General features: G+C 40.4%; 1 protein-coding gene across 1 annotated transcript in view; it reads right to left on the bottom strand.

Annotated features, from left to right (window-relative positions):
• Positions 1 to 3,752, bottom strand: part of UNC5D (unc-5 netrin receptor D) — a 236,217-nt gene extending 232,465 nt beyond the window's left edge. The window contains exons 1-2 of the mRNA XM_077760653.1: positions 3,593 to 3,752; positions 3,188 to 3,406 (exon numbers count right to left, since the gene is read on the bottom strand). Of these exons, the coding sequence (XP_077616779.1) occupies positions 3,188 to 3,406; positions 3,593 to 3,752 (379 nt within the window). The remainder of the gene's footprint in view (positions 1 to 3,187; positions 3,407 to 3,592) is intronic.
• Between the last annotated feature and the right edge of the window lie 7,922 nt (positions 3,753 to 11,674).

Raw genomic sequence — 11,674 nt, forward strand, 5'->3', positions numbered from 1 at the left:
ACTAAGGGTGGCTGGGTGGCTCAGCCGGTCAAGCGTCTGGCTTCAGCTCAGGTCATGATCTCACAGTGTGTGAGTTCAAGCCCCGCATCGGGCTCTGTGCTGACAGCTCACAGCCTAGAGCCTGCTTTGATTCTATGTATCCCTCTCTTCTGCCCCTCTCCTGCTCACACACACACACACTCTCTCTCTAAAAAATAAATGCTAAAAAAAAAAAAAGAAATATACTATATACCTACAATCCTAGAGATGTCTCTATATATTCAGTTGCTATAAACTCTTGTCTAACAGCACCAGAAACATGACAGAGAAAAAAGGATTGACCTTCACAGAGACGGCAGAAATGATGAGGGATAAAGAAATCCCAAAGGAATAACTATGGGATTATAAACTTGGGAAATGGAAATATGAAACAGCTTCACGATGGAAAATGATGAGCCAGGGGCTGAAAGCCATCCTTATGTCAATAAGGGAATTTGTGAAAATTCTGATGAGGAAGGAGAGCACAGGGATCTGTATGTAATGATGGCTCATAGTGAGGAGGAAATATATCTAAAGCAAAAACCAGGAGATCTGGGTTCTAGAAATAGCTATGCCATAAATTAGTTGTAGCTCTTGAAACTGAAGATTTTTATTTTGTAAAATAGGGCTGCTAGTTTATCACAAAGGTCCCTTCTAGTTCTGCGATCTAGATTCCAGAATTCTAAGCATGCTTTTGGTTGCAAGAAAAACATATCTAAAACAGGCACATTTTTTCCTTCCTCATAATGGTTCCGAAGTGCAAGATGGAATTGTGAAAGGTTTTAGGTGTTTCTCTACCTTTTGAAGTTATGCATTTATACTGCAACCTCAAATGAGTTCAGAATCGTATAATGTTTAACACTGAAAAAAATATATATATGTATATGTTTAGTTCTCTGCCTTCTTTATTGATTCCCAGGCAGTAACAGGATTATTATCTGAAGATCTTTTTGAACTATATGTCACTTTTTGCTTTGGAATCTGCTTGTTTCTTTGTTAGCTGCTGATACTCCTCTTCCTGATTCCTAAGGAAGTCACTCTCCAGATCAATTTCTTTTTCATATTCCCCATTGTCTCTGGACAACTCACCTCCTTGCCTTATTTCTGGATGGCTACCACATCTACTGTTCTATCTCTGAACAAGACAAACTCCAGATCTACAGCTCTAAGTATTTCAAATTCGGCTTGTCCAATGATCTCAGCCTTTTCTCTTTGCTAATGCAATCACTTACATCAACAGCACCCCCTTTCTGCTTCTTTTGAGATTAATATTCCATCTTCTTCATTCATTCCATCAGTCAGCTATTTTCTTTTTATTTATTTGTTTTGGAGGGGTAAGAAAAGGAGAGAGAAAGGGGAAGGTGGAAACCCAAGCAGACTCCATGCTCTCAGCATACAGAGCCCGACATGGGGCTTGAACCCACAAACTGAGAGATCATGACCTGAGCTGAAACCCAGAATTGGACACGTAGCAAACAGAGCCACCCAGGCGCCCCCCTTAGTCAGCTATTAAGTGTGATTTGTTAAAGTGCTTCTCACACCAGAAATCAAGTTCTTAGTTCTGTGGTCACAACTCTAGAAGCAGACCTTTTCTTTCCCTCAACTGAAATATCCAAGTCTCTTGACTTGTCCATTCTTGTTTCTTACCATTCCAAACACCTGTGCAGATTCATACCACAAAGCAGAGCTCCAGCCATTGCATTCTCATACGTCAATATAATCGATCCCCACCACCAGCAAGATATTCATAAAAGTAACGAACTACTCACTTCCTATTTAAGACCTATTGAGCCCTCCAATGAATGAAGTTTGTGAGCCACCAGCTGCAATTCCACACCAATTTTCTATTTCAACCAATCAAACTTCCAGGTGAAGAGATACTAAGCTTTCTTTCACTTGCTAATATTGACCTCCAGGATACTGAGACCCCTCACTTCCATTTAGCTTAGCATTTATTTCTCCTATTTAAATTACCTAGTCATCAATGTCCCTTTCAAATGTGAATGCTTCCACACCTTTCCTGATAATACTAATTAGACATAATCTTTTTTTTAATCCTCCAAAGGATAAGTGCACTTATGGGCATAATGGACTTCCACCTATCAAATCCCAGAGATCAGTGTTTGTATTTTAGCATCCTTTGAACACTCAGAAAGGCCTTTAACATGGAATAGCAGTGGTGCATAGTTAATAAATTAAGCTGGCTTGAAACTTCCTAATTATACTCAGATTGTTTGACTTCTTCAAAATCTATTATCTAGAGAATGAGTCAGGACTAATAAAATCAATAATTCAGGGTGAGAGCAGACTGGATTTACGGTGAGGCTACATTTTCAGGTAGCCTGAGGAGCCAAAGTTCAAAAGCATATACAGTTTCTGTTATACACTAAAATTTAACAACTTAAAATTTTGGAAGTGTTACATCCAATGATGTTGCTTTCAGATCCAGCACAAGCCTATAGTAGTTTACCTAATGTCTTTGAGTCTCAGTTTCCTCATCTAGAAGAAGGTAAGGATGGTGTGATTTATCCCCAAGGGCTGTTGTAAGGACAGTGAGATAACATCTGTCAAATGTTTAGATGAGACATGGTATACAGTAAGTGCTCAATAAACACCAGCTAGTAACGATCATTACTCTTATCATCACCATTCATCAGCCATATTAGCCAAACCAATAAAGAAGGTCCCTAAATTATTTCATGCTGGAGATCCCATTCAAATCTGATAACCAAATGTGAGCTCTACCAATTATCAAAAGAACTTAAGGAATACTCAGAAACCACCAACCCTGGAGAAGGAAATACCCAAGAATCATAACTAAGAGGGAAGATCTGAGAAACTGAAATCATGCAATTTAAAAAGGTATTTTTGGAAGATCTGCCTTTAAAAATATTTAGAATTAAGACAATGAAAGCAGTGACTGGTTGGTTGCATTTCCAGTGAGAATATTATTCACTTCCATCCCAAATCAGGTGTTAAGATGCCTGTGTACCATAGTGGAGTAGACTAGCCAAGGAGCTGTGGAGTCATGTAAACATACGATTGCACCTTATCTTATATTCCCGGATGATGTTAACATGACCTCAAATAAAGAACAGGTGGGTGGCTTTCACACTTTGCCCCAGCAATATCACAATGTGAGGATCTGTGGATCGCATCCCATTCTTACCTGAACTCTCATCCAGACTCTCCTCAGAGACGTGCTCATTTTGATGGACCCATTCGCCATTACATTTGAAGAATATCTGCATGGCTGGCCTCGCCTTGCACCTCAGTGCGATGGGGTTGCTCTTAATGATATAAGCATCATCTGGCTCCTCTATGAAATGAGGCAATGTCCCAGGAGCCGAGGGGATGGACTCAGGGAGGGCTTCACTGTTGTCAGTTCCTGCGAAATCAAAGAGGCCATTAGAACACTGTCTATATTGACAGCACACGTATCAGGATGCAAAGCACAGCCCACCCAAGCTCTGAGAATCTGTCTTGAGAAACACTGCACTATATGAATACAGCATGCTTATAAGGCCTGGCCAGATGACTCCTTGTCCAGGGGCTGAACCATATAATATGGTACCTTTAGCTGGACACACCTTCAGGGTCACTAAACAAGTGAGGAGACTCCCTTGAACTAGAGTTGTGAGTCTGCAGGTCTCTGCTGCAAGAACAGAGTCAAGTATCTGTGGGGTGAGCAACTGATTCTTAACATTCAGTCCAGTGAGTGCACACCCCAACATGGGCCCCAAGCTGCCTCAAAACTTTGAAATAATGCTGGAAATAGCTTTTGTTCTCCTATAAATGAGCATGGATGATGACAATGTTGGTGGAGATAGTCATAAGACATGTTAAAAAAATCTAAATGCTTTCTCTACCTATGAAACTGGAGATAGGCTGGCATTCTATCTTAGACACAGTTTTCTCCAAAACCTCATCAATTTACTCAACCTTCTAAAAGGAATGAACTTTTGTTCTGCTTGTCTATGGCTAAAAAATTCTCTGCCCTCAACACTTCCCTCCATATACTGTGAGCCTTACTTTCAAGGCTACGAACTAAACAAATCACTAAAATAGCCATTAACTTTTACTTCTGGACCTATAGTTACATTTTTCAAAGACAAAAAAACACGGACATGACTCTCCCCTAAATTTAGGGAACTGATGAGTAGAGAGAAGCAAAATAAAAAGGGAAAAGCAGAAGCCAAGATTTTGATTCACTCCCTCTCCACTACATTTCTCAAGGACGTGAGTCCCAGGAAACCAGCATAAAGTCAACGGAAGCAAGATCTGAACATGAAGCACTGTGGAAATGACCAAGAGGAACATGTGTGCCTTCCACAGCCATTCCAGGGAAAGAATGAAAGAAGCAAGAATTTCAGTACCAAGGTCAACTGTGCCCTGGAAAGGGTTATTCACATTCAAAGCAAACTAGTCTCTAGGATGAAGCTGGAAAGAGGCATAACAAAAGCATTGGAAGAATAATCCAGTTCATCAGGAGGGAGCCTAAGAGGCAGGGTGCTTCCAGTGACCTAACCTAGCTCATCGTGCGTCTTCTGACATAGGACAACAAATAGCGTTTCTTACTATGTGCATTCAAGTTCATAACCTACATCAGTAAGCACTGTCAAAGGTAAACAGAAGCCACAGTATTAAGGGGGTAATACTTTAAGATGTAGGAGGCATTCTGAAATGCAAATAAAGGGTGAGGGGCCAGGACACAGAAGGTGTTATTGCCTATAATTATATTTCTGTGTGAGGAAGAAAATAAAAGACACTGAGTTGGGAGAAATATGCCTTGCCCACGGGAACAAACACCATGTGTGCCACCACAATGAATTAAAACAAGAGTTTGATTCTCCAAATTGTTTTTTTCCACTAAATACATCAGCTGAAGGGGCGAAAAACCTCATACAACAAAGAACTTATGATACTAGGAGCTTTAAAATGCATTTGTAATCGAAAAGCCAGCTCATGTGTAAGTAACAGTAACTGGAAATACCAACAATTCATCGTAAAACATGTACCCAAAATAGCAAGAGAACAAATGGTTTTTGTCTTAAAAGTATAATGAAGTCACTCAGAAAATGAAATGTATATATGCCATATGGAAATAAGAAGGGTCAGGACAGAATCTGAGAGATCTTTTTTTCCTTGAAGTTCTAAATTACATGTACAATCGACTTCATAAAATAGATCATATATTAATTCATTTTGTTACTGACTGCTCATGCCAATTTCCATCTTCCATAAATACTAAGTCCCCTCAGGCTTTTGTAAATCCATGCATTAGAGGAAATGACAAAGGTATTAAAAGATTTTATATGGACATCAAACAGCTCCCACTCCCATCAGGGCCTCGAATTCTGTCCAAGTAATTCATTGCTGCAGGAAAGGGTCACCTGGTAAGGAATATCCAAACCTTACGGTGAATGAACAGCCTCAGGCATACGTTTTGAATGATGCATTTTTATTTAACTAGTAACAATGCATGAATTTCCAAAGTAACTCCTAAAATGGGAGTGGGGTGCATCATAAATAACCATCTCTAAATAAACAGTAAGGCCACCTTTATTCAGAATAAATAAATGACAAAGGCACTAGGTCATACAATACATCAAGTCCAAACTATCCAATTCACAAGAGAGACATCTGAATGCAATTAGGTTACCTCCCTGCTATTTTAATAAATACCCTTGAAATAAAGTAACAAGTTCAGCTTTTATCTGAAACAGAGCAGGAGAGTGGAATCGAAAAGTATGTAGGTAAGTGTCCTGGCTATCTCCATTAAGAATCGATCAATCTTAATGTTCAGAGAAGGGGGGGAGGGGGACAAAAAAAAAAAGAGCAGACTGTAACATTACATCTTAATTATTATTGAAGTCATGTCAAAGTCATGTATGTATAGGAAAAGGGCAGATTCCATGAAACAAAGAAACAATGGGTGGCAGTAGGAAGGTGAGATCATAGGTATATTTGCATATGTATCGCCATTTATTTGTATCCTTCCAACAAAGAAATAAGTGACTGACTGATTGATTGATTTTGCTTTGTATAGTGAAGTGTTGGGAGTGGTGTTTATCTAACACTGTTCCCGAACCCCACTTCCCCTCCCCCAAGTTCCTCAATGGGCTCAGGATCAAATTCCTGCTCTTTAGATGGCTTCTGTGCTGTTAGAAGGCTGGATTCTCCCAGCAGGCTGACCTCCAGCAAGATACCTCTTCCTTACCCCACAAGGCTGGGGGTCACCTACCTCCCTCTTGCTCTGGGGATACCTGCCATGCTCAACCCCACCTAGTGGCTTAGAACTGAATTGCCCAGGAAATTCTCAGGAGATTCCAAGCCACAAGGATATGATGGGAAGTAAAGGAAGTGAAGGGGGGTACTTTTCAGGAGCCTGGAAGTTGCTGACAGCACCTATTCTCTGAAGTGGGTGGGAAGCAGCAACTTACTTTAATAAATAATTTTATAGAAGACAGCACGAATAGTTTGGGGCTCCAAGGTCAGTGTTCTTACAATCTCAATACATCTGCCACTGCCTTCTAATTCAGAGAAATGTTTTAAACCTGGTGTGACAAATGCTGGTGACCCTATGACCCAGTTGACTGCCTTTTCCCATACTGCTTTTACAGTAGAGGCTGGAGAAATCATAAACTCAGTTTACTTCTTTGCAGGTAGGAACGGCCATGTTAACAACCCTCTAGCAAATGAGTCATAAACAGAAAAATATCTGAGAGAGCCCTTATTTTCTAATAAAATAAGTAGGTATGGTGGGTACTGTCCCTTCTCCCTTTTGTCCCTGACTTAACTAGGGTAGGTCAAGAGGAAAAAACATACATACGAGAGGAGCAGAGAGGGACCAACTCTGAAAACCTACAGGCTGAAATAACACCATGAGGCATCCACTTCCAGGAAAAAAAAAAAAAAAACAACTTAAAAGTAAATAAGCGTACTTATTTAAGCTACTAATAGTCAGAATTTCTGCTATTTTTGCAGAAAATAATCCTCATAGCTACAACTAGATCTTCCTTTTTAAACAAAGCCAGAGCTCCAAGCTTCGCTTTATTAAATTCCAACACTCTCTGGGTTAAAGAATTTGGGACAAGGAGTCTGCATGACTCAGTGGGTTAAGTTTCAACTCTTGATTTAGGCTCAAGTCACGATCTCAGGGTTTGTGAGATCGAGCACCACATCAGGGTCTGTGCTGACAGTTTGGAGCCTGCTTGGGATTCTCTCTTGCTCTCTCTCTCTGCTCCTTCCCTGCTTGTACTCTCTCTCTCAAAATAAATACAAAAACTTAAAAAGAAAACGAATTTTGGAGAACTAAAAAACATGGAAGCTAGGATGGCAGAGAGCAAAAATAAGAGCTGCCATTTAGTAATGATTGGAGATTATTGTGATTTGCCTTCTACAGGTATTAGGTCACTTAAGCTTCATACAAATTCTCTGTGTTGGGTACGGTAAGTATCCAGTTTTGCATTTGAGAAAATGTTTCAGTTATGTGCCTCATCTAAAGTCATACAGCTAATAAATGGGGCTCCACATTTGAACTCAGGTCTCGGACTCCACTCAATTCACAATTCCATTTTAGTTCCGACAATGGAGCCTTAGAAGTCTGATACGTTCATTGTGTGGCTTATGGGAGCAGTGTGCAGTTCATAAGACCAAAAGCAGATATAAAATTATATATTATCTGTGTGGTAACTCACAACTTCCATTAAGTATAATGTACATCTTAAAGATCACTCACAGTTATCCTGTTAGCTAGACTGTGATTTTTTTTTTGTTTATTTATTTTTGAGACAGAGACAGTGTGAGTGAGAGAGGAGCAGAGAGAGAGGGAGACACAGATTCAGAAGCAGGCTCTAAGCTGTCAGCACAGGGCCTGATGGGGGGGCTTGAACTCATCAACTGCAAGATAATGACCTGATCTGAAGTCAGATGCTCAAACGATTGAGCCACCCAGGTGCCACATGATTCCAGGTCAGAAAGGTATATTATGGACACAGTCTAGAAAACATCTTGAAAAAAGAAATATTTTTGAACAATTTTTTAATGTTTATACATTTTTCAGAGAGAGAGAGAGAGAGAGAGAGAGAGAGAGAGAGAGGAAATGAGCGCACAAGCAGGGTAGGGGGAGAGAGGGAGAGAATCCGAAGCAGGCTCTGCACCACCAGCACAAAGCCTGATGCAGGGCTCCAACTCATGAACCATGAGATCATGACCTGAGCCAAAGTTGGATACTTAACTGAGAGCTGCCCAGGTGCCCCAAGAAAAATATTTTTGAGAGAACAGCACAGAAAGTGCTTAACTAATTATAATCAAATGATGAGGCATCCTCATGAAGCTCAGAAAACAAAGAAGTCAAAGAGTAAGTGCTAGAGAATAAAGTAATGAGAAAGCTTTTTCAATGTTTCATTTGGAAATAGTTTCATCTCTAAGCAGGAATACTGAACCACTAAAACTCCAATTAAAATAACAAGGAGTATGGGGCACCTGAGTGGCTCAGTCTGTTAAGCTTCTGACTTTGGCTCAGATTGTGATCTCATGGTTTGTGAGTTCGACCCATGCATCGTCTCTGCTGACAGCTCAGAGTCTGGAGCCTGCTTTGGATTCTGTGTCTCTCTCTCTCTCTCTGCTCTTCCCCTGTTCATGCTCTGTCTGTCTCTCTCTCTCTCTCTCTCTCAAAAATAAGTAAGCATTAAAAAATTTAAAAAAAAATAACAAGTAGTGTATCAGGAGACAGTGAACCTCAGAAAGAAAAAGAGACTGGGGTCAGGGTATTGCCATTCTATCATGCTTAGCCCTACAAAACTGCCAAGAGTCCACAGGTTGATCTTTTCATCTGTAACAGGACTGGGCACACTGAAGGCCAGAGTCATTCCAAAGGAGGAGTCATAAGACCCTGGACTATTATCAAAGGATGCTGGCAGGGCACAGGGTTTGAGTATACACGAAGCTGAGCTTTAATGGCTTTTGAGAAATTCTAAATTATTTTTGTACTTTTCCCCCAAGAGTAATTTGCAACACACTTCATTCATTTTTTCCTCTTCTGTCTCCAAAGCATGCTTGTGTTCTCACTGGTACAAAACATTCATTCGTATTTGTTTCAGTGTCCAACCAATAATCTTACTATAAAACAAAGACTACATCTGGTAAAGTGAGGAACTTGAGAATAAAATAACCTGACTTAAACTCTGAGTCACCTCTGTGACCTTGGGTGAATATTTAATTATGAGGTTCTGTTTGTCTCATTCATAAAAGTGAGTGATTAAGGGCACCTGGGTGGCTCAGTCAGATAAACATCAGACTCTTGATTTTGGCTCAGGTCATGATCTACGTGTAGTGGGGTCCAGCCCCGAGTCAAGCTCCACATTGAGTGTGGAGGCTGCTTAAGAGTCTCTCTCTGCCCATCCCCCACATCCTCCCGTCCCCCAAAAAACACTTTTTTTAAAAAAAAATGAGTGATTAAAATTTATTAGTGAGAAAGTTATTAGTGTTTTGTGATGTTAAAAGTGAAATAATGTATGTAAAAAACACACAGCAAATGTCTAAATGTTATATAAATACAATGTGCCACCACTACCACCACTTGGACATCATCGCCTGGATAAAAAACAGCAAGCAAAAGGAAGACATTTATGGGGCACCTGGGTGGCTCGGTTGGTAAAGCATCGGACTCTTAATTTCAGCTCAGGTCATGATATCATAATTCATGAGATCAAGCCCTGCATTCGGCTCTGCACTGACAGCCAGAGTCTGCTTGGGATTCTCTCTCTTCTTCTCTCTCTGTCCTTCCCCCAAGCTCTCTCTTTCCCTCTCTGTCTCTCAAAATAAATATATTTCTACAAAAAAAGAAACATATTTATAATTACAATCTCTATGATTTCCATTCCCAAGCTTGGCATCCTAATATTTGTACTAATATCATATTTCAGCCTTGGGATGATGACCATTATCTTCATCCTGGAGCCCTCATGATAGGAACTGTTGGTTGTAACATGTTTTTACTATTTACTACCCATATGTATGGTAGCATAACTCTCTTAGGTCAAACCCCATGAAAACATGCTGTGAAGCATTTATTTATTCAGTAAACATGCAGCAAGTGTCTATACCATACACCAGGCACACGGTTGACCTGCAAAGCAGACAATAATACACAGTGGATCTCCTGTTGGCCAGATCCCAAAACCATCGCCTTTTAAGAGGCAAGCAGTTATTAAAAATAGGAGATTTCATAGCATTCCAGAGCCCCTGCCACTGCAATATTTAAATGAAGCAAGGCACCTTAGAAATTGTTCTTGAAATTCCACTCAACGTCTGTGGGCATATTGGTCAGAGCAATATGTAAGTCATATTGGCAATATGTAAGTCAGAGCAGAAAGCCATACGGGGGAAACCAAGTTACATAATATAAGACAACACAATAGAGCTGGGTTCTTTGCTTTTGTTTACAGAAATGTGGCTTTTCTCCATATGGTTATTTAATTAGATAGGGGATGCACGGCACCCACAGAGTGCAGTCTAACAGCTGGAATTTTACATACCAAATATTTAATGCGATTTATGAAACACAGACTCTTTCCCTAGGCCTCAAGGAGAGATTTCTTTTTATAAACTCAAACTATTCTGCCTTCTTCCCAATATCTAATAAAAATGGAAATGTTTTATATATGGCTGCATTTGCATAGTTCACCTCACCTGTGTCACTCTTCTATATTGTCAGTCTAAGACATTATTGCATTGAGCAGATCTTAAATTTTGCAGAGTGGAGGATTGGTACATAATGCTTACAACACAGGCAAGGAAACGTGAAGAGCCATTCTTGGTTCCTCAAACAAGAAAGTTTAGGTTTCCAGAGAGCTTTGAAAAGCACACTCATTATTCCCCAAAGTTTCACAATTTACCTTAATATATTAATTTTTTAAAACTGACATATATGTCCATGCCTACTAAGGTCAGCCAATGTTCTCTGGAGATTCAAAGATGGACAGGACACAGTTAATTTACACAAGGAGCTCACACACTAAATTGGAGACAAAAAATGACAGACCAACAATAAATACACAAACAGTATATTGGAAGTATACACACAATGTCGCAGAAGCACTGTGGAAAGACAGCCCGATATTCCTTGGGGGAGGGGGCGGTTCATGGCAAACATCATAAGGAAGAACACGTTTTAGCCTAGTTGGCACAAAGACTTAAGCAGAGAGAAGGCATTCCAACTGAGGTCATGACATGTACCATGGAATGCAAGTTGGAAACTTAGGAACAGTTAAATATATCTTCATTAGGACTCACATTTTGGGGGTGCCTGGATGGCTCAATCGGCTAAGTGTCCGACTTCGGCTCAGGTCAGATCTCATAGCTCATGAGTTCGAGCCTCATGTTGGGCTCTGTGCTGACAGCAGAGAGCCTGGACCCTGCTTCGGATTCTGTTTCTCTCTCTCTCTCTGCCCCTCCCCTGCTTGTTCTCTCTCTGTCTCCCTCTCTCTCTCTCTTTTTAAAAAATGAACATTAAAGGGGCACCTGGGTGGTTCAGTCAGTTAAGCATCTGACTTCATTTGGGCTCTCAGGTCATGATCTTATGGTTTGTGAGTTGCAGCCCTACATCAGGTTCTGTGCTGACAGTGTGGAATTCTTAGAATTCTCTCCCTCC

This window comes from Crocuta crocuta, unplaced genomic scaffold (genome assembly GCF_008692635.1).
Source record: "Crocuta crocuta isolate KB4526 unplaced genomic scaffold, BGI_CrCroc_1.0 scaffold546, whole genome shotgun sequence".
NCBI lineage: Eukaryota > Metazoa > Chordata > Mammalia > Carnivora > Hyaenidae > Crocuta > Crocuta crocuta.